Below are 24,059 nucleotides of genomic sequence, written 5' to 3'. Positions count from 1 at the left end.
CACACACACACACACATTTTTTTTGACAAGGAGGCGTGCAGGGAGGCGTACAACCTCGTCAGGGACGATGCCACCGAGGTGAACTGGTAGGTGGCCGCCGGCATCTCCCGGACAGGCACCGGTGCTCTGTGATTCCCCTTCTCCTCGCCCCCCTCGCGAAAGGGCGGCTTTTATAGCCCTTATTCTCCTTCTCCTCTTCCCCCCTTCCTAAAGGATGTGTTTTTACAATACATTCTTCCCCATCTCCTCTCTTCCTTTCCCAAAGGCTGACTGTTAAATATATTATTCGCCTTCCCTTTCCCCCATTCCGAAGGATGACTTTTAAATGTATTATTCCCCTTCTCTTTTCCCTTTCCCAAAGGGTGACTTTTAAATACAATGGTTCCACAATCGTCCCTGGAGACCAAGGGGTAGACTATGAAACCTTTAAAAGGAAGTGCACAGGTAAGCTCCGTCTTGATTGCTCTGGCACCTTACCGGGTGTGCTTGCACCTTACCGGGTGCCCGCTGCAAGGGGGGAAAGGACGGGAGGAAACTTGGGTGAACGGGAATCAGCGCTGCTGCTGCTGCTTCCCCGTCTTTGCCCTGTCCTGCATGATCGGGTTTCCAGCCGCCGCAGAGTGCAACTCGCTGAGGTCCGTAGTCCAGCCGGTCCTTTGTCTCACCCTTAGACTTAAGGTCCTTCGGGCTTTCCCCCCCCTTTGCACAGTTTTTCATTGCTTGTCGGTTACGAACAAGGTAAAACGCTTGATTAGCAACGGTCTCCTTGTTTAGCATTGCAGTTTCAAAGCACTGCTGAAGAGCAAAGACAACTCAATTTTTGTGGCTAGAAAGATGCAGTCATACAGATCGTTTTGCAATAGAATTCTTCTGTAAATTGTATTCATAGCGCTAAAGTAACTGCAGTTAGAAGGCTTGCTCGGATTTTTTAAGAACATGAAACCCGAGAAGAGAGTGGTTATGCCAAAGATTGGCTCAAACAATACAGCACTGAAAACAATCGTGTTTGTGGCGTTGCACAACCGCAACAGTTGCGGCTGTAGGTTTAAACGTGGCAGTTGATTGTTTAACTGTTGGTTGTAGAACATTAACAGGAGAAACAAAGCCTGGGGAAAATGAAAATAAATTGAGGAATATTTAACTTCATCTGATCTTAACTTTTGATGTGTTTTACAAAAGCGGGCTTTGATTTCTCCCAAAATAACGTACAGGGGGAAATTGTATGGCTTTTCCTCCTATCTTGGCTGCTATTTAACAATGTCACCAAGTGACACGAGACATGAAGCATTTGTAACTAATGCTGGACTATAACAAAGTCTTCCTCACTCATCTAGTTACTCTACAATCAAGTATTATGGTTAACCTGTAGTTTTAGAATTACGTATGTGTACTGCGAAGGAATTGTGTATTGAGCAGTCTCTCCCTTCTCAAGGTGGGGCGAGTCCCGGAGGCACTGTAGTCAGAGTCCCACAGCTATTGAAACGCCAGTCCCTGTCCAAATTGGTCTGTCAAGTCCTAGGGCTTGGCTGTGTTTTACTGAGTTGGAGGGGAGAACTTCCAGTAACTTAAACGAGGGCAGGACTGGTCTGATCAGTCAATAAATATCACAGGAGGAAAATACGTTTTAGTCCTTGGAAAGCAGCCACTAAATCAAGGCGGTTTAGACTGCTCTGCTACGACATTTGCAGTGGGGTCTTACTAGGATTAACACGGCTACTTGTTTCCGGCTGTCCTTGAGACCCTTGCAGGAAAATTCTCAAAACCGAAAAGAATCCTCTTTGTAGTCGGTGTCAGAAGAGCTCATAACTCTCTACTGCAAGAACTCCTTCCCACTCAACTCTTCTTAATGGGCAACATAAGGAAAAAAGCAATTACCTGGCACATGGGGAAACCCAGGGCTCGGCACTGCTGAAGTTCGTGCCAATGCTATCTAAAGGGTTAGTAGTTTTCTTGGGAGGTCAACAGCTTCCGTATCCGAGTACCATGTTCTCTGTCTCCTCTTGTGGCCGACATAACTCAGTGTCTCCATCTCCAGACATCTGAAGCTTGCAGAGAAACCTTCCCCATTTATTTTCTCTCCTTGTTTTTAGAGAGTCCATCTCTTTTTTTGTCTGAACTGATTTTTAATATTTTGTCTGGAGTGGCACCCGCTCAAGACCAGTTCTCATCTTCCCTTCTGTAGCAAAGGGAATACTTTTATCCAGTGGCTAAGCAGGCAGAGGGGCTTTGGCAGAGAGCAGGCACGGGCTGGGCTGGGTAGGATGCGTATAACAACTAATGGAGGCACATATTGCACTTTGGAATATGGCCAGTTTTGTTTTCTTGCCATCATTTGCATGTGCCAAATCCTTACTTATAAACAGGGTATTAAAACAGACCAAGTTTAAGGAAACCTTGTTTTATACCAGCAAAGTACCAAGCTGGCCGCAATACTGAAGCATTTTTACAGCAAACAGGAAATTTTGTATATTTTAGGCAGAGGCACGGTAAGGGAAGAGTTAAATAAAGGGCATCTGTGGGGTAGACTGTGGCCTATCGTTAGCCTTTAATGTGGAGTTAAATCCCTTATAGCTGCTCCATTGCTCCCTTTCCCTCTTCCTCCTTTCCCTCTTCCTTCACATGCACCTGGTATGGGCTGCTCCTTGGCAGACCAGGGGCAAGAGGTTGTCCTCAAACCTACCTCTGGAGCACAGCTGTCGGAGACTTCAAGAACTAGGCAAATTCAGGTACCGGGTTCTTGGCTAAGTGCTAGAAAGGATCTTCCTCCACCCACGAATTACGGTGCAGCAGTTGGGGAAACAAGAGATGCAAGTTTCAGTGCCTCCATCTGTGCAGCAGCCCTTTGCCTGGACCACTAGACGTAGTCAGAAAAGAAGGCTCGTGCCAGCAGTGAAGTTAGAGCTTTCCTTCCCGTCTGGAAGAAAGGTGCCAAATGTTACTACAAAGTAGAGCTGGTTGGAATATTTCTACTGAAACAGCATCAGTAAAAAAGAGTAGGAAGGGATGGGAAGAGCTGCTAAATATTACTCCTTCCTGTTGCTACGTCTCTTCCCTCCTGGTCCACACCCCATCTCCTTCTACATTTTGCTGGAGGGGAGAAGAGCTACTATCAACGCAAACGGTTTTGGAAAATGTGATTAAAAGATTTAAAAAACTGGCATCAGAATAAACTTCCTTCCTTGTTTTGAATTCCTGTTTTGTGAAAAACACTGCCCTGAAAGCCACAAAGTGCTGCAGCTGCCTCTGGTAGAGGCTGAGCATAATTTGGTGGCTGAAGGTGAGAGCTGGAGCTGGAATTGAAAACCCTAGCGTGCAAAGTGTCACCAAGCCCCTCGTCAGAGCTTGCTCTGTTCTACTTTCTGCACCATCTATTTCAGTGCTGCTCTGAGTGGCAAACATCTGTGTCCCCTGCTTTCTTTAATAACCATTCTTATTAAAAGCACCTTCAGCATGCGGTATGTATTGCTTCCCTCCAGGGCATTAAATTACAGAGCAGGCGGTGTCAGTGTGTGCTAATTCATGTGGCTCTGAGACCAAGAAGGTCTTTTGTACCAGTTTGGAAGACATTGGTCTGTGGTGGATAGCCTGCCTTGTGCAACGACAGAGTTAGGAAGGGCTGGAGGGGGTTGTTGGTAGCAGGGTTGTGTTTTTGCTTTTTCTTCCCCCCATACAGAACCCTTTTCATGTAGACCATGGCCCAACCCATTACCGATCCTGCAAACCTCCTCGGGGAACGAGAGTGGTTGAGGACAAAAGCGAAAGCAAGAAACTGAAATTGCTTCTTTTAATGGAAGTAGCAGTTCAAAAAGACCATGTTAGAAACCGTCTCTCTGGCAACGCTCTGTGGGCTGCCATTGAAGGAACACACGGCAGACCGAGATGCTGAGCTCCTGGGGCAGTGAGGCCCGTGCCCTGAGCCAGGAACTGCTGCTGCACCCGGTCTACCTTGTGCAGGTTTCACTACTCTCACGGCTCTACTCTCAGATATGCACTGCACATCACACCTACATGTTACATATCCTGGGGCGGAGGCTTTTTCTTCCTAAGCTCTTTACTAAGCTTTGTGTACTAGCAGAAAAGTTTAAGGAACTGCAGAATCAAACTATCATCCTTTTCCCATCCCACTGTCTGGGGACAGCAATTGCCACTCTTAAAGGAAGAAAACACGGTAAGAAAAGCTTCTTCGGTGCCCTTTTGTTCAGGGTCCCGAGATCATGCTGCAAACACAGCCTGAACCCTGGACTTTTGCATATCAGTTTCTGTCATGCTGTTGCTGTCAAGGTCTGTGTCAGGCCACAAGATGACTCAAACACTTTGGCTGGGATGTAGTAGACTCTGCTTTAGTCTCGGGCAGTAGTCTTCTCTGTCCTCCAAGGACCAGCCTCGGATGTGTGAACACCTCTCCTCAGCCTATCCCAAAGTAAAGTCAAGGAGGTTGGTTTAAAGGGCTGGTACAGTAAAGTCCTTATATGATTAGGAGGTGGCCGCTGGTGGCACTTCCTCTTGCAGTCCTGCGTAATGACCAACGTACACGACTGTATTGGCCTTCGACCCAAGAGTCTGGAGACCAAAGCTGAGGACATTAATTGTGTCAGGGTCATTAAACACACGGTGTAGACACCCCCTGTGTCTTCTGGCTAAGGACTGTTTTGGTTGGGCTTAACAGCACAGATTACCTCTGCGTTAAACAAGGACTTAATTCAAGGGTTTTGATCCATTTTACTTCACAGTTACAGCTCTTGCCTCTGCAGATGGCATGGATCCAGATGTAGCATTAATTCCGTGTTTAGTAGTACGTGCCATCAGTACACTTTAAAAAAAAACAGCTGAGTTGGTGGATTTGAAGCCAGAAACACAGATAAGAGTTGAAGGTTATTGTATGGAAGGATGTGAAGGCTCTTGGGGGTTGTTGTTGTTTTTAATTTCAAGGTCTCATAACTGGGCTGGTGATGCAGTTGCTGAGAAAGGTAGAATGACATACAACTGAGATACTGAACTGTAAGTCCGGTTAAAAACATCCGCTTAAACTTTTGTGTGTGTCAGTAATACCTGACTGCACCGGACAGCTTGCTTCAGTTTCTGTATTACAAAGCAGCAGAGCATTGCATTGTGTCTGTCTGTAGTATACTTTAATTTTTTTAAAGTGTGTATTCTGCCATTTAGGTAATGGAGAGGTCGGAAGACTGTGTTTCCCCCCCATGCCACATGTGAACAGTTGTTTTTCAATGCATCTCTGACAAAAGAAATAATGAGCCTTTTATTTGGAAAGCCCCAGTCCAGATAAATAATTGCAATGACAGCATGAAATGGGATAGTTATTTGCGTGTCTGAAAAGATGAAACCAAAACCACACTTGTGCATTCAGCATAAGGAAGAACTGAAAATCTTTGGTCTCAAATAAATATGCTATAAAATAATTTCTGGTTGACATAAAATATTAGGAAGAAAATAGAAATAGAATTGGCTCCTAAGACAAATGCAAACTCTTTTGGGCTTGTGACAATTGTCCTATAAAGCCTGGCCTGCATATAAAATTTAGGAGCTAAGAGTTGAGAGATCACCAAGATTATGTTGCCACCTTAGGTTGTAGGAAAGATTTGTAAAAATGCACGAGGACATATAATGAGATAGGTGCTTCTCTGTATTTGGCTACATCTTAAGTTGCTAAAATGGGCTTTGTAAATCAGTCTCCTACTGCTTTCGTTTTTCCTCTTTAATGTTCACCTTGCCTGCTTTCCCTTAACATCTATTTAAAGGAAGACCTGGGGCCATGGCTGGCTTACGGGAATTTCACGCTGTCTTTGCAGCGTTTCCCGGCCCCTGTGCCCTCCCTGCTTGCTGTGAAAGTCCTGCTCTTGGGAGGGTCAGCCGAAACAGCATGCGTTCGACAGCGATCTCCTGGCTGCCAGCTGGAGCTGTGGCTTCGACTGTCCCTTGCAATGGACAGGAGGTTGTTCTAGGGAATATTCTCATTAATTTTTGTGGGAGTAACTCATTAGGTCGAGTTCTGCACTGAAATAGTAACTCCCTTCATTCAGTTTAGTTTTGTGATGCTTAATGAAAATAGCATGGCTGTGGGCCTGCATTTTACCATCCTGTGCTAGGCATAAGAGCAGGTAAAGAAGAGTTACATCTTTTGTATGCCCCTGGTTTTGGGGCCTGCCTGGCCCTTACTTCTGGCCAACTAACGCAACCGTTTCTTCCTTCAGGGAAGGGTAACAAAGATTAGCTGGATCCCCTGTTTCCTCCCACTCTGCTGTCCAGTATATACCCAGGTCAGGAGAGAGACCAATACAGGACCACTGTCACTGGGGTAGCAGCAACGCATTCTCATGAAATGCTGCTGGTGGCTTCACTGGACCAGAGAAAGCTGGAGAAGTCAGTGTGGGGTCATCCTCCCCCCGCACTTGCGTCCCGCGTACCCTGTACTCACGTCAGCCACCCCGGGTTACATGGGTGAGGTTGGTGCCCCGGCTACAGCATGCCCTGTGGTTATGGTCCTGAGGTCAAACATTTTGTATTTGTATCAGATGACTTAATGAACGTGTCTGCATGGTGCAAGGCAGCATTGCATCGGAGATATATGGGCTTCAACAGAGGGTTAAAGAGGGAAAACATAGTACCGTAAGAGGTAGGGAGGATTTTCTGTCTGCACTTCTAGCCACATGACTACAGGGGTGACTGAAGAGGTGGAAAATGGACAACTTAATCTAACATGAATCCAACTGAAACAAACAAAATGAATCCTTCATGAAACTTGTCCCATGCCATCAGTAATTCATTGTTGGACAGAACACAGAAGCAGATCATTCCATCAGCTGCCTTGCTGTCTGTGGCCTTGATTTAACAGGCAGGTGAAGCTGGGTAGCAGTGGCCTTATCTTGGCATGTCTCTGGCTTGGCCATTCAGAGCCGTAAGACTAAGAACCATGAAGCTTTTGACAGCGTATTTCTTTCCTGCAGCTATTATCTTTTACTGATGAGTCAGTGCATTTTAATCTAATGGGGAATTTTTTAGAACAGTTGAACCAAAGGGCTTGAGTGGATGAAAAAGAGGAGAATACCATCAAGGAAATCTCTGCAGCTTGGCATCGAGCTTTGTTGACAGCCAAGGGCAGCTTAATCGGTATATTTGGAAAATCCTGCCTACTGATAAGTAAGGGGTTTGGAGAAAAATACTAAGTGATGCTCATTAAGGCATTCATTTTACTTTTCATTGTTTGTATAGCCCTATTGTCTTGCTGTACAATTGTAGTTAAAGGAGTAGTGATATTAGTAGGAATTAATGTTGTTAATTTCTGCTTTGTAACTTGTGAGATCTTCTCAAATAAAGCTGCTATTTCCATTCTACCCAGATCTATTATTTGCTTCTCTCTGCCCTGAAATTCATGGCTTAGTGACTAGGAAGGTGGTTGCACAGAGCTAGGCAGGATTTCCTCTTTCAGAGGAAACCTACTGTCTCCCTATCATTTGTTAGGCTCCCCCACACACCCAGCAATTCCTAAAACCACTGTAAGTGGTTTTGTGTGAAAAGGGGTGTGGGGGGATGTGAGGGGGGTGGATATTAATGCCTTGAGATTTCTAGGGGAGTTGGCACTGATGGAACTGATGACTTCCAGCAGAGCAAGGTGATCTGGTAGGGTAGAACCGCTTAACTGTGAAAGAGGAAATCTGGGAGTATAAAAGAACTTGTGTTTTGATCCCGTTATCATTCTGAACATGCTTCAGACTAACTGTGAAACTCAACCACTTCTGCTCAGGGATTTTGACCTGCAGTTGGAGGGGCACATAGCCAGGCTGAACTAGTGCTAAAAATCTCCACGTCTGTCCCTGTTGCCCTTTTAGGAAGAGATGTGTTAATTGCTAAGGGCTCCAACTCACATGCCCTCTTGGCTTTATCTGCAGCTGCTGAAATGCTCCTCAGCTGCTGCAATTCACAGACTGGCACATCAACTTAAAGCATCACATATTGGTAGTTTATATTAAATACACCGGACTGAAAAGTGGCAGCTGAAGAGCCTGTTCTGCCTGCTGTGGGGATACAACCTCCATGGGGAGGTAGGAGGAGAAAGCACGCAGCTCGGGTGTAACCTTTCAAGCCCCCACAGGTAAACCTGCCCCAGGTAAATTCTGCCCAAGATAGTGACTCAGAGTCCCACAGCTAACCTCAGTCGCTCATTAAACTTACTGTGACTTAACATGATGAAGAAAGAGGTGCTCATAGTCACTGAGTAGTAGGTGGTCTAATAGATAAAAGCCCATGTGGAATTGCTGGGTTTGGCTCTCTTCGGTGCCACTGATCAAGCTGCTTTCAGACAGGAGGGGAAAGCACTCAAACTCTTCTGCTGAGAAGCAAATCCTGCTGCTGCCAATGATCTGTGGGCTCATGTCAAATTAAAGTTCATGCTGACAGATAAATTCCTTCAACCTCCTTTCTACGTTGCTATGAAAAAGCATTGCAGAAAAACGTGGAATTCTTCACATTCATTATATTTTTGCATTCTCTTTATTATAAAGGGGCATATTCCAAAGCAGTCTTCAGGATCTGTAACAGCCTTTGGTAGAAGGGGCAGGGGTGAAAAACCTACATACTCAAGGTGGAAAGTGATGGGTCCATGGGAAGGGCTGTGACACGGTTACAGTATAGTAGGGGCCAGGACTTGATGACATTAAAGTGCCTTCAGCACTGTGTTCCCATAGGAACCACAGTACAATTCTTAGCAGAGCGTGGCCTCCTTTACTGTCAGATCTGGGAAAGCAAGGTTTTTTTTCATAGAACTGTTAATAGTAACGTTAGGGGATTTACTGTCTCTCTTCACCTTGGGTATTTCCTGGCTGTCGGTTCATTTATGGTTCTAATCAATCTTGGGAAGAGGATTTACTGTCAGAAACAGGAGTCTCTCTGTGCGTTTCTTGTACTTGCCAGTAATAGGGTATCTGAGAGAAGTTTTGTTTGCCTGCACTGTCAGTACATGACTCTTACTCTCCTTCCAAAGGTCCATGTGGATTTTTCTTTTGAGTAAGATCTCTTTTTCTTTGTTTCAAATTTGAAATCTTTAGAGGAGTTTGTTTTAAACACTGTACTGGCTCACCCCCCTCCCCCCAAAAAACATTTTCCATTTTTCCCCAGTAGTCCTCTATCAGTGACAAAAAAGTACATAGAGAACAAAACAGGGAGAGCATAAGTGGGTTTTTTCCAGACTTAAAAACTTCTTATCTTTTATCTAGGGGAAGTTGTCTTTACTCACACTTTGGCAAAACAAAGTGTTAAAGAAGCTCTGAGATCTGTCAGCTTTCAGAGAAAATCCCACTTTTTTGCATTGATTTCTTAGCAGCTTATTTTCTGAGGAGGAGCAATTTCGAGGTGCTTCTCCCCTATCCCCGGAGCTCCTGGGGCTGTCCTGACCGTTCATGGAGCATGCTGTAATGGATCCAAGGATGGGGATGTTGGCAAGTGTTACTCCACCTGGAGCCTGCGTTTTCACCTGGCAGTAGTCAAGATGGCAAAAAACTATAAAACACGTTGAACTGGTCACAACAAGCGTAACCGGGATTAACATGATTCTTTACAAACAGCAAGTTTGTTCTTCTATTTTGAGTCAACTCATTTCATTTAAAAGGTCTTGAGTGACCTGTAACAGATGAAGTAGCTATGATTAGGTATATTCCACGATTGCACAACTGTCCATCTGCTCTGCTTTTCTGCACAATCCTGGTTGAAGGCTCCAGTATCACGCATGCCACCGAGGCTGGGGATATGAGTGAATGGTATCGCACGCTTTCTAAGAGCCTGTGATCATGAAGGCGTCCATCTGCCTTGGTTGATGAGTCACCCTGCAATGAAGGAACGAACTCTTCGAGACAAGGAGTTTACAAGGTTTTTACACGTGGCCAGACTAAATAACTCGTCTGGTGCAATATAGCAGAAACCAGCTGTGAAACAAAGATCAGAACAGTTTTAAAATCCAAGGCCTTTGGAAGGAGTAGAAAAGCACATCTGGGGAAGTAATTGCAGATTTTTCTTTTGCTCCTTCTTCTCCCCTCCTTCTTGTAAACTCATACCACGAGTGAGCCAGAAATGTTGCTGAAAGGAAGGAAAGGATCAGATTTGCACAATGGCCAGTTTCTGGGTATATGTTATAAAATGTGACCGTAATCCTGCTATCCTGTAAGAAAGAGATGCTGGGAAATCACTTTCTTCTCTACTTGACCAGTGACCTGCAGATGAATGATCGGGCTGAATGTAGCTGGGGTTGGCTCTGTGCTCTTGAGCTGCCTGTTGACTGTATTTTAGACATTTCCAAACTCACTAGCAGCACACCAATGTGGTGTAGGGTGGGCGGCACAGCCAGATTCCTCCCAGTAACTCAGAGCACCCCAGGAAAGTCAGACCCAACCCTGGCAAAGTGCACCTTGCAAGTGAAGGGCACGTGAGCAGAGCCCCTGTATTGCCCTGTTAATCCAGAATGATGCTATTGTAACACAGGATCAGTGCCTTGACTTGGTCTTTAAGTTGAGAGCAATAGTCTCACCCTGGAAAATGGCAAGGCAAGGATGTTTCTGTTTTCAATCACTTTACCCTTGTTGCTCTGTCTCTCCAGATGATGTTCGATTGTTCGGCTTTGTCCGATTCACCACCGGCGATGCCATGAGCAAGCGAGTCAAGTTTGCCCTCATCACTTGGATTGGAGAGGATGTCAGTGGCCTGCAGAGAGCCAAAACTGGGACCGACAAGACTCTGGTCAAAGAAGTAGTACAGGTAACCTCTTCCTTCTGCTTCTAACCACCAGTTCTCATCGCCTTTAGCTCTAAAAACACCAGCAGGAGGTAAGAGAGGGGGAAGGATCGGATCATCCTTCAACTTAGTAGTTAATCCTTTAAAAAGAAGATGGTTTCCTACTGCCTGTCTTCCTACTAGGAAGACTTAACATCTGCCCTTTGAGCACTCAGGCATAAAGAAGCACCTCTGAGCTTAAGGCTGTCTTAAGTATCTCATGAAGAGGGAATACATGCACTCCCCTCCTTGTCACCATTAAGATGTTTCCCATGTCCTTCCTTGATATGGAAATAACATAATACTGAATGGTAGAGAACAAGGCAGTGTTGTGTTAAGCAGGTAAAATTAAACAGAAAACCCCACGCCCTTGTTTAAACTTTTCTCTTGAGGCCTTTTGTCTCAGCACAATGAATTCGTGGACGTAATCAACTAAAGTCTGAAGTCCCTATCAGTACCAATTAACTAACAGCTCTTAATAGCTAACTAGATTTGTATAGTCTTCTGTTTGGCTTTGGGCGTATCAGGGAAAAAGAGAACTGTGCTTAGTACACATCTTGGAAGGGCTTCACTTGAATTTTCCTGCCCCAGCTGAGCTTATCATTTAACTCTGTCAAGGCCTCCCAGGGCACTCTGAGCTGGGCTCACTCTGTTGGGCTCCAAGCTCAGTCCAAGCGAGTGAAAGGAAGCAACAGCCGTGAGAGAAGTGAATTGTGGAAGGCTGCAAAGAACTGCTGCCGAAAAGCTGACTTTAAGGGAGACGATGCTAACGTTTAGCATGTTTTCTCTGAAGAATTATTTAAAGCAAGATTAGCTCTTCCAATAAACCTAGGGCCAGCTCTCCAATGCCTGAGAAATGGTCTTTCTCACGTGTTTGGAGAACAGGCTGACCACTGAAACAATCTCCCTCAGTAATTGTGTTCTTGCCTATGTAAAGAAATCTCTCAATAGGACAATACGAAGGATGAGAATGAAGTCCTCCTCAATTCATTGGTAGTTTGTATGATACAGAAGATTATATTTAGATAAGAAGCATGAAGAATATAATAAATTCATAACCTTCCAGAAGATAAGCACTGGTGCTAAATCTTTCAAAACGACCACTACGCAGAGTGGTCCATTCTGAATAGAAACTTCTGTAATGACACCTGAGAGATAGGAAAGCAAATCTCTGTTCATGCAAAGCAGCTGAAACTGTGTAATTGTAGCTGAAGATGAAATTATAGAGTACTAATGAATGATTCATGCAAGAGTCACAAAGCCCAAGATTTTTTTTAAAATATGTTTAGACAACTTATTCCTGTTGAGTTGAATAGCATTCCTGAATGCTGTTCTAAGATCTGTCCCTCAGGTCTGTTACATACAATTTGCAATTTCACTTGTTTCATCTTTGATTAGTAGTCTGTATGAGTTAATAATCTGGTGGAACATTAACCATTCTTGGCTGTTACTTAAAAGGTTTCACATTCCAATTAATCTGTACTGAAATATGAAAACAATACAACTTGTGTTTAATACACTTTTATTGAGCAACCATGTCTATAACCCACTGTCCTGGTTTCGGCAGGGATAGAGTTAATTTTCTTCCTAGCAGCTGGTACAGTGCTGTGTTTTGGATTTAGTATGAGAATAATGTTGATAACACACCGATGTTTTCGTTGTTGCTAAGCAGTGCTTACACTAGTCAAGGACTTTTCAGCTTCTCCTGCCCTGCCAGCGAGAAGCTGGGAGGGGGCACGGCCAGGACAGCTGACCCCCACTGGCCAGAGGGGTATTCCATACTATACGACATCATGCTCAGTATATAAACTGGGGGAGTTGGCTGGCAGAGGAGTGACCACTGCTCGGGAATTGGTTGGGCCTTGGTCAGCAGGTGGTGAGCAACTGCATTGTGCATCACTTATTTTGTATATTCTTTTATCATTATTATTATTACTATTATTATTATTTTTCCTTCCTTTCCTGTCCTATTAAACTGTCTTTATCTCAACCCACAAATTTTACTTTTTTTTTTTTATTCTCTCCCCCGTCCCCCCCGGGGGGAGTGAGCAAACGGCTGTGTGGTGTTTAGCTGCCTGCCGGGTTAAACCACAACACCCACCCACTCCAAAGCATTTCTGAATGTAATGTCAGTGGTGATCTCCTTTCCATAAGACATTATCTTGACAACTCTTTTGAATAGTTCTACATGTGCAACTGAATCCCTCTGAGCCGGATGGGATAAAAGCAGAACTATTTTCTTTTTTTTTATGCATGTAACCTTGCAGATAATCTGTCAAAACAAAAGACGACAAGAAAGTCCAACTGAAATTTAGTGGAGGGAATTTATCCCAGAACTATTTCACTCTTACTAGTTCTCTTGACCTTCAAGTACATTCCCAGTCACCCCACTGCTTCTGTTTTTTACAGAGATTATTTGAGATGCAAGTTATACATAGAAAAATACAGTTGGTTGTTTGCTGTAATGATAAACTACAAATCTGACTCAGTGTTGGTTCACCATTTGGAATAAGCAGTACCCTAAAGTGGGAATTATTTTCTTTACAAACCCTGAAGAGAATCTAGGCTATTGATGCAGTTTGGCTCTCTGCAGTTTTAGTTGCGTGCATGGCCCATAGGTGCACTTACCCTGTGCGACATGGCTCTCCTTCCAAGGAAGTGTGGCACAAGGAGGCTTTTTGTACAGCAGATAACAGCATTGATTTTGTGATCTATAAAAGTGAGTGGTTGGGATTGTAGAACAACAGCTCTTCAGTCTGAGAAGCCCTCAGTAAAACTTGAAGGGCTCTCACTATCTTGTAATTTTTGCAAAAGCTAACTGTGGCTCTTTATTTAAGACCAAAGCTCCAGTGTGAGGGGAGGCCTGCTATATATTCTCTGCTACGTTGTAGATGCATTGATGAGCTACGGTTGAGCTCTGCTCAAAGCTGAACAAACGCCAATAAACGTTCTTCCGCTGAGACACTCAAAGTGAAAGACAGTCAGCTTGAATACTGCCTAGCAAGCAAAACCCACCACGTTGCATCTGTAGAATAAAGAGTGCTCACACATGGTGATTATTAACGGTGGCCTAGAAGCACCTGCCATAAGGAAAACATAAGGGACATTAACCGTTGAAGAGTAGATTATGGGCCTGTGAACAAAAGGATGAAATATCATAAAGCAAGGAAAGGAACTGGGTTGCCCTCGCTTTTGTATTCCTCCCTTGGAAGGGCGAGCAGGTGCTGTGAAGTCTATAGGGAGGTGGCTTGGGAAGCAGAGCTGATAGTCATCGGAGGAGGTTGCCAGAAAATCTCTCAGGAAGAAAGGACAATTGATTTTTAGCTGTAATAACTGTAAAATTACAGGGATGGTGCACTCATCTGGTGCAAATAGCCATAGTTCTCCTGATCTGTACTAGCTGCGAATCAGGTCTTCTTGCTTATTTGGGACTATCCTTATTACCGCTTTGATGTTGTTGGAAAATGGGGTTTGCATTTATTGTATTTATTTTGGATTGTAGAAAAATGCATTTTGCATTTAAGGAACATTCAGTAGCTTTGTTTCACAGCCATTTGTTTTCCATCCTTTCCTCTTTACCTCAGCTGGAAATCTTGGATCAAGCCTGTGACCTGGTCCAGGTGGTTCAGCTGAGAGCAGGTTAGAAGTAAAGCCAGGATGGGGAACAAGTATTTATCTATATCTTCTTAAGGGTGTAGCTAAGTACTAATGTGTGGAGACTTTCCTGTGTAAATGGAGACATGGAGTAAGGTGATGCAGTATCCCATCTTTTCTCCACTGAGCTTCTGTCTACGCCAAGGACAGACCTAGGGGTGGGGGGTAGTAGCACACAACATCCCGTGCTTTGCAGACCATTGCTTAAGATGTTTGGGAGTTCATTTCTGGGGTACAGTCTAAACCTAGATCTCGAAAGATCTAAACATAACAGCTGGGGAACTTTATGAAACAGTAAGCCAGGATGACTTAAACTACAAGGCTGCACCTATTTTGTCAGCAGCAGTAGCGTGTCTTACCTTGTGCACGTGGGTGAACTGGCAGATGCTTACAGTGAGCCACACATGCAGCAGACCCCACAGCATTTGTCCCCTCTGCACAGCTGCAGTTTGATCACAGTCATGCCAAGGTTGTACCCAGCTGCCGGTAGACACCAGCTGAACGGAAAGGCTTTGGGCATATTTTCTACTTGGCTAAAAAGCAGATCATCCAAAGCTGGTCTTAAACTCATGTTTCATGTCCCTGGCGGTAAGGATGGTTCTGCCTTTCACCTCCTTTATATGCACAAGCATTCAGCCTTAGTACAAATCCATCCAGGAGACTCGCTGTGCTCTGAGGGCCATTGTTTTGACCTGTTTTATTCCAGAGGCCCAGCAGAAACAGGTCGGTCAGCTTAAGCCCAGAAATCAAGGCTATTGTAAGCTGCTTGTCATGGCCAGGAGTGGCTGCCAGCATGAGGTTCAGTTCAGCCATAAAAATTCCTGCAAGGTGAAACCTGGCAGCTGTGGGTTTTAAGTAGAGGAGCGTCAGGCCTTCCAGTGAACAGCCCCGTTCACTTTGAGGAGAGGCAGAGGGATGATGTTACGGTGCTTTTCTTTGAGTAAGGACAAGCCCAGGCACAACGGTTGTGGGGCTGGAGTGGCAACTGGTGCTAAAGTGGTTCGGTTTTGATGTAAATGCCAAAGAACTGAAAACAGGACTTGGTTTCCCTCTGAGTGTTGCTTCCTCTCTGTCAAATTGTTTGTCTTCATGACTGCATTTCCTACCAGGAGATTTTTAACCCTTTATTAGGCAGCATGGACGTCTTTTTCCTGACGGGACTGAATTCCCCTGCAGGGCTGTCTCAGCAAAGGGACTACCCAACCTTTGCCAGTTTGTCTTATTTTCCATGAATTTTGGCTCTTCTCTGTTTTCTTCAGCACTCCTGCCCCCACAAAGTCATGTGCTCTATTATTTGCCTAAATCATATTCGGGGTAAAACAGCTCTGTTTCTGTGAGCAAATATTCATGGCATTTTATTCATTATTATTTTTGGTGAGGAATTTGACTGGCTTTAGTGATGTCAGCAAGTTTACTGAGTTCCTGCTTTGGAGCTCATGGCCAGATCATTTTTTGTTCAACTTTCTCTTTTCCTCTGGATTCCTCACTGCACTGATGCTGGTACCTCATGAGGGAGGACCCACTTACGGGGTTACTGTCCCTGGTCTTGGGACAGATACAACACATAGAACTCCATGTATGTGCATTAGGTTTCTCATGTTATTACAGTGCCCTAAACAGAAGATGGTTTAGTAGCTTTGTTAGAGGCAGTCAGAAAATCAAACTCATACGGTAACAGCTATGTCACAGTGGCTTTGAGACAGTCTTTCTCAGGAGGGTGAGTGAGATCCTTCTGGGAAGGCAAACAGAATTGTTCTTTTTGACTGTTTTTCCTATTCTGGTTTACTGTAATGACCATACCAAATGGATACAGATTTACAAGAACCCCTAGCCCTAGTGTAGAGAAAGTGGTAACTTTATAAATAACTTCAGGCCAGAATAAGCAGCTTGTCATCACCCCACGTCTGACACACAGCCCTGTGACTTTTCCAGTGGGATGCAGCACAGATAGGAAGAATTTGCAGATCAGCTGAAATGTAGTTCCCATTGCTGAGATGTGTTTGCCAGAGGTTTGGGCTGGCTTCTCCCAGTGGCTGGAACTGGTCCATGTAAAAATCGGCAAGGAGTAAATTTGAAGAGAGGGGTTTTGCTGATAGCTTGGACTCTGACAGCTGATCACAGGACCAGGTTTGGTGTAGCCAGAGTAGAGGGGAGGGCAGTGGTACTGTATTGCTATAGGCACTTGTCACTTCATAGCCCTCCTTGTACTCGGAGAAGCCCTGCTAGAACATACCTCTGCTGCAGCCATAGGACATATCCTTTCTTCCCCATGACTCCAGGTCTAGGACTCATACCATGCTGGAAAAGAAACATGGGAGATGCCATCTCCTCTGTACTGCATCTGACTGAAAATAAGTTGACCAGTGGATGGGAGTGGTGACGTTAAGCGCTGTGGAACTGAGGAGTTTGAACATCAGTGGAGGCTGCTGCAAGCCCCAATGTAAATAAAAACAGCAAGAAGCTGCTCAACTACCTGGCACCATCCCTAGCTGCTAACAACCTAAGTGTCTGTAGACGATACAAGGATTTTCCTTCTGGCTTCAGGCCTACCCATGCTGGGATTTATAAGGGCCTCTGCAGACCTTTTTGGTACAGTATCTGCACCAGACAGATTTTCCCTTGGCTGGCTTAGAGAAATTTTATAGCCCCATATGCTAAACATTCAGGGCCTGGAATAGGAAGAAAATCTACTCCACCTTTTTATTTCCCCCCATAAAGTTGTCTGGAAGAGAAAGGTTGGACTGAGCTTGCTGTACAAATTTCATGGTTCCCAGGGAGAGATGCAGGCTCACTTTTTGCAACCTGACCTGCATGGTTGGAGCCCTTTCTCTCTGTAGTGTCGCATGGAGGTTGACACAGGGGATTGGGTTGCAAAATTGTGACCCTCTGCTACTCAGGCACAAAGTGAAGCACGTGCTAGATAGGTGTATTGAAGAACCATGACTAAACCTTACTTTTTACATCGTGTTCAATGATTTGAGAGGCAAAGCAAAGAGACTGTGGTCACTGTTGTGTCGTGAGAGTGATAAAGATAAATGGCATCATTGTTTTTGTTATCGGTAGGCTGCTGGTGACTCTGGGGTGAATACAAAGGCTAGAATTCACTCGCAGGGCTTGCTGCAGTTGTAAAAAGTTGGGGATAGGGGGAGGAGAAGAGTGCTAGATAGGTGTATTGAAGAACCATGACTAAACCTTACTTTTTACATCGTGTTCAATGATTTGAGAGGCAAAGCAAAGAGACTGTGGTCACTGTTGTGTCGTGAGAGTGATAAAGATAATTGGCTTCTTTTTTTTTTTATCGGTAGGCTGGTTGTGACTCTGGGGTGAATACAAAGGCTAGAATTCACTCGCAGGGCTTGCTGCAGTTGTAAAAAGCTTGGGGATAGGGGGAGGAGAAGAGAAAAGGAAGTGGAGGATGTAAAATGAAGATGCATGTCAGCAAAGCGAGGGCCCAAGCATCAGAGTTACACACTGTGCCTTAGGTGGCTATAACTTCCGCAATTCTCTTGAAAGGCATTAGGTATCGGTATGTGTGAGAGAAGAGAAAGCAGGATCTTTCCCCACCCCAGCCTCTTAAGGGCAGAAAGAAAATCTGGTGGCAGAGCATAAATCTGGCTGAAGTCGGGTGCCTGTTGGCATTGCTGTTAGCCGCTTGAAGTGAGGATTTTTCCTGGTGCTTTGCAGGAGCTGGTTTGCTATGATCGGTTATTTATAATTGCAGATGACAGTCACGCCAAATAAGGACCATTGCCTAGTCTAGCTAACATCAGACCCAATTAAATCAGTTGGGAGTAGTTTTGCATTCTGGCAGTTTCAGTGGGGACAAGAAGCTCTGGATAAGATGGCCCTCAGCTGGAAAGTGCTGCTGTTGATTGTGGGTGCCCAATCTCCTTATCTGAGAGCCGGAGTCCCTCCTGTCTTCCTGCCCTGATGACACAGGAGACAGTTTCAACTGCCTCTAAAATACTTACATGCCTCCCTTCACCTTATGATTTGCACCCTGAACAAAAGCTCAACCCCAGAGAGCTCAAACAGTGAATTCAGAGTGATGAGGGAGGCTATGGCTGAAGAAGGGTCAAGCAGAATATTGAAATCAGGAGCTCCAGGCAGCAAACTCACCGGAAGCATCTTCTCCCCTTGGGGCCAGGCTAGATGAGACATCGTGGTGGGTAAGAGCTGGTGTGAAGAACCAAAGAAGCCCCTGACAGCACCTGCCAGCAGAAAGGAATAAAGCAAAGAGTTATTAATAGCAGTGACCCAGATTGCACTCTGAGGGTACAAATCTGGCACAAGAGGTGGCCCAGTCAGCTAATAGGATATTTAAGAGAGGCTGGGAACATAACCCATCTGGCCACTGCTAGGGGGAGATTGTTCAAACCTTGCAAGGTGTCTCGGTGGCATTGACATGAAATAGTGGCTGGTGCCCACAGATCACCACCCAGGAATCATCTGGATAACTGTCTAGTTGAGAAGACATTTGAGTAATTATAATTACTTTGTGGTACATGTAATTTAGTTCCCCTCTGTTCATGCATGAGTGCACTTGTAGTTTTAATTTCAGAATCAGCTGGATTCTGCAGACTGGGCATTGAAGGAAACCCTCCCTGCATTTATAAAATACACACACTTTCCATGGAATCCCTCTCAGAAACGGGCCTGCCTCAGTTCTCACTAAAGTCAGGGCAAAGACTAGCACTGAAGTCGGATAGTCCTGGATAATCTGCTTCCTGAGTGGAGGAACATTTGTTAAACCTGTTAGCACGTAGAAAAGAAATTGAAAGGGCTCAGCTCAAAAATCATGTAGGTAGCACACCTCAGTGAGCATCAAATAGTTGAAAATCATTTGTTTGGTCTCAGCAAGAGCTGAGCTTTGCAGAGATCTCACATGGGAAATCTGGGAGTAGGACACTTGTGAGCATGACCAAATCTGATGTTTTGGGCAGTTTGCCTCTTCATTTCCCATGTCAAAAAAAGGATTTTTTTCTCTAAATAAACAATTTCTTTCCCATTTTCCCTGAACTCTGCTAAGACATGGATGAGTGCCCGTAATGTCTGTCTGTCCTTACACTAGAATAGCTGACCATTGAAGCGTGGAGCAAAATGGTGCTGTGAAGCAGCTGTAATTTCTTAGGACTTTGTCTAGCTGATGATAAACTAAAGCAGAGCAGACAAGGCTTCTCATAGCTGCTATAAGCTTCCTCCCCCGCCTAAGCAACTCTTCGGTAGTGAGGATTTCCTACAGTGTGAAACAGGATCAGCCGCAGCCTGGGAGACTGGCATGGGGGAGGGAGCTGTTTTGCTCTCCCTTCCATTTCTTCCACTGCATGAAAGAGGTGCTGAGGCTTTTTCAAGCTGAATCCTTCTCCACCCCCTTCTTTACCCGACTCTGATCCCAAACTGAGACGCTTGAGATGCTGCCAAATAAAGAGCTCTCCCATGGCTTAGAGTCTGAAACCAATTAGAAACCCCCCTCCATGGTTGTGCCAGGGCTGTTCCAGTGCCAGGGAGACCCGGACGAGATGACTGCTTCTCTCTCAAAGCATCGCCTCATTCTCCCAGGCAGCCTCTGTCACCTTTCGGGGAGCTCACTGCCCAGGGAGCCAGGCACTGCAGCTTTCCTGAGACGTTGCAGCAGGGCTATTGGGATTTTAATTCATTTTTTTTGTCCTCAGTTTGTCTCTGGCCCTGAATGAATGCTTGCGTTTTTCATGCTGTCTAAAACCTCTGTGGGTTGGGGGGAAGGGAAAGACACATGCAGTGTTTTCAGCTGTGGTTAGGAAGGGAAGGAAAATGCTGAAGCAAGAAGCAAATATGCATGCTTGCTGAAATACCTGAGCACACACATGCGTGCCACCCTTGCTACAAGGCAGGAGGGACAGTCCCCCCAAAAGGAACAAATCCCTGACTGTAGTGACACTGCTGTGACAAGTGCCCTAAAGGCACCGTGGGTTCCCATTCACAGCGATCTGTTCTGAGAAAGCTTTGCTCTGTCCACAGCCGCCCATCACAGCATGCTGCCTAGGGCTTGCCCAGCTCCCATAAGTTGCAGAGAGCATTCAAGCAGCTAGATAGCTGCCCTGCAGTACACAAGTGTATTAATAAAGCATGTCCTTAAAGGTCACTTTGGATCATTAGACCACAGAGCATAGTGGAGCCTATTAACAAAACCAGCAGCCTGTCTAGTACAGTATCTCTGTTTTGGCCATGATGTGTAGTAGATAGTTGAGAGGACGAGTCAGTAAATCTATCGAAGTAGATTTACTGGCCTTGTATACCATCTGCATGTTGCTCAATCTTTAATCAAAGCACCCCCCCATCAGCTGGTGGGGTACGGTACTGTAGTGTACTGTAGTGTAGCGCTGTTCTTGTTTTGGGAGAACGGCTCCTAAAAAGGACCAGGGCACAGACAGGACTAGTGACTTGCCGAAGATTATGCTGAGGGTCTGTGGCAGTTAGAAGGTCAACAATTTTGGGCTTTTTGGTTTTCATACTACGTAGGAAACTTGACCTAAAATAGACTGTGCATTTATCACTAGGAAGAGTTGTTGCATAGGGCAGAATTTGGTCTTGCAGCCAGTGACTGTAGAAGTAGAAACATAAAATTTCTCTAGGTTAAGTCTTGGGTTTTACCATCACTAGTCTTCTGTCTCATCCACAGCTTTCTATTTATCATACCTACCACAGCAGATAAGGGTATACAGCTCATACAGCCGTGGAAGCTGGATAACGCTTCTTTATTCAGGTACTTGGACAAGTATCCCTTTTTTAACAGGCTTTTTCTTTGTCTCTTGTAGAACTTTGCCAAAGAATTTGTGATCAGTGACCACAAAGAGCTGGATGAGGATTACATCAAGAACGAGCTGAAGAAAGCAGGGGGGGCTAATTATGATGCACAGACTGAGTAAACGCATGAACCTCCTGGCACCATCACCTGGATCTCAAAGGGAGGGGAAAGGCACAACAAACTAACACAACTGAGAGATGAGGCAACTGAAATCCCCAGCTTTCTGTGTGTGCACCTAAGAACTCCCTTCCTTTGCATACAGCGGACTTTTATTTTCCATTCCATCTCATGAAACATCCCTCTCTGGGGTTCTGGGTTTTCCCCCCCCCATTTTTTTTACTCATAACTCTGTCCATGTTCTTGCGTCTGTGGAATTTAGGTTTGGCTCTGCTTTGGTCCTGTTCAGCATTGTGTTCGTAGAGGCTTGCCATTGTGTCCTTCTTCGTATGCATGCATGTCTGTGTGTTTTAGTTGGGCTCAACCTGGTTGCTGAGGGGAGAAAGTTTTGGGGGAGTTCTGAACATCGATTATTTTGATTTTTTTTTAAATTTGTTCTCTCCCATATTCTTGGGAATACAATTTTTTGCTCAGGTCAACTTGATTTGACGTCACTCAAACCTTGATTAAATTGTCTAAGCTTAAATGTCCAGCTGAGATGTTATCTAACAGCTTAAAAAACAAAGTGAACAAACAAAAAAATTCTTCAACTCTTAATAAATGGGAATAAATTTGCCTTAAACATTGCTTGACAGTTGCTATGCTATGTGCTGCATCTCTACCCCTCCCTCTTAAAAATAAGATCCAACATGATCCGAATGTGGAGGTTTCGTTGTTTTTTGGAGGTATCATGGCACAGTAAAATGAGGGGCTTAGAAATGTCTGGACACTTGTTCACTATTTTGTGTACATTGGTCTCTGGGTTTGTATTTGACTTTCCTAATGCTGGGGCTCAGGAGGTGAAACTGAAATGCATAGATTTTCTTTTTAAATGATGTCTGCAAAAATAGCAGCCGCTGAATCCTAGCAGCCTTCTCTGCCCATGTCCCCCCTGTTTTTTGCAGTTAAACACAACATCTTCAGTTATTTGGGGCCTTTAGGCAGTGAACCATCCTGCAGCAGTGACCAAGGGATGGAGCAGGGCAGCTCTGTCCCAGTCGGGATGAAACATGCAACAGCAGAGGCTCAGAGATAACCTGGGCACAGTTTGCTTGGTACCAAACTGTTTGTTTGGGGGGCTTCTTTGTATGGCTTTTTTTTTCCATCAAAGGTAATGGTCCCCAGAATTATGTGTAGGGGGAAACTGTTGTACCGGGGCTTGGGAGTCAGCGCTATAAACCCATTACAGAAATAAATGTTTTTCAAGAACAGTTCTCAGTGATTCTGTTGTTCTTTTACCTTCCCTGCAACAACAAGCCTATATTTAGGAGGTCTCTTAATCCTGGGTGTAAGGCTCTTGCAATCTTGGGGCTATTAGGAGAATTAAACACTGGCTTAAATGTAAAATGATCTCAGTGCCTGCAGCCCTTGTCTGCTCATCTCCGCTCTGAAAGGCAGAGGTGACCACAGTGCATCTGACACACTTTCTGTTCAGCAGCTCTACATCCAAATTTCTAGCGCCAAAATGCCAAGTGGGAATTGTAATTAGGTCAAAGAGAATTTCACACCCACGGAAAATAAATGTGGAGAGGTCAGGAACAGATTTGGGAGCAAGAACGACACTTTCAGAGTGAAGTTTCGCAGCTTCCTGCACAGCGTTACATGGGGCATTACAATTCTGGACTGAACTTACTAAAACTTGCCCTGAAAGAAGGGAAATGGTTATTTTTTACAGGACTAACAGTAGGGACAGGCATAACAAACGGGAAGGAGCTTTGCAGAGAGCTTGCGATGCTCTGAGGCTTTGCCTTACCAGTTCAGTGACCACGATAAACTTTTATTTGACAGCTTGTGGGGTACTGAGACAACAGTCTCAGTCTGGTCTTGAAGCCTGGCAGCAGTATCGCGAGAAATTCATCAGCACCAGCTGTGGTGTGGGGTTTGATGCACTGCTCAAGAAAGAGCTCAGCACAGAGGCAAAACAGCTTTCTCAGCCGCTCAAAGGCATCTCAGCAAGACAAAGCAGAGCACTTGTGCTGCCTTTGGTGAGCTCCCTCCAGGGATGGAGGAAGCGAAGGCATCACCCTGGCCTCTTCAGTTGCTTTGTTGTTCTCAGTCAGCATATGCCTCCCAGAGAGTATTTTTCTAAAGACTTTCTAAATCTTTTCTAAGTATTTGTCTCCTCCAGGTAACTTCTCCAGGTGTGTCTGTTCCGTGCCCTCTTTGACAGCCGCTGTTGGGGCCCAGTGCCCTGCATCTGGGGCTGACTCACCAGCAGCGGCTGGATGGGCTGGGAGAGGCGACACACGGCTTGTCCCTCCCTTGGATTTTCTCCTGACTGCTGCAGTGGTTTGAAGTGGGACTCCAAAGTACTCATACAAGATAACCATCCCATTTGCCCTTAGTCCAGTTCGCAGAACATGCAAGATCCTGTATTCCCTCTTTGAATTGCCTCTATGGTGTACTGGCACACGTGGTCCCATTTTGACCACAGGAATATCAAGCTTGCAGTCACTAGTACAGCAATTGCATGAGCAATGTTAGATACACATGAGAAAAATGAGGAAGTGAAGGAATTACTCACTTGTGATAAGACATCAGGATAAATCCTAATGGAAAAAATTAGCCTAATGAAGATACTAATAGCAGAGAATTAGTGGGGTTTTGTTTTGTTTCCAGCCTCAATTTCATCTTCTCAGGCAGGCTACCTTGCGATACCATCTTGCTAATGCTCTGAAGAACTTCGTGGAGA

At 44.9% G+C, this 24,059-nt stretch overlaps 1 protein-coding gene across 1 annotated transcript; it reads left to right on the top strand.

The window, feature by feature from the left end:
- Positions 1–21: 21 nt before the first annotated feature.
- COTL1 (coactosin-like F-actin binding protein 1) lies at positions 22–22,561 on the top strand (the record flags this gene model as incomplete). Its single annotated transcript, XM_009332332.1, has 4 exons — positions 22–86; positions 362–444; positions 10,601–10,758; positions 21,222–22,561. Coding segments are annotated over 4 exons (417 nt in total), but the record flags the coding sequence as incomplete, so codon positions are not given.
- Positions 22,562–24,059: the final 1,498 nt, after the last annotated feature.

Source organism: Pygoscelis adeliae, unplaced genomic scaffold, assembly GCF_000699105.1.
Source record: "Pygoscelis adeliae isolate BGI_AS28 unplaced genomic scaffold, ASM69910v1 Scaffold18, whole genome shotgun sequence".
Taxonomy (NCBI): Eukaryota; Metazoa; Chordata; class Aves; order Sphenisciformes; family Spheniscidae; genus Pygoscelis; species Pygoscelis adeliae.
Note: the sequence above shows the minus strand (reverse complement) of the source record. Positions and strands in the feature narration are given on the sequence as shown.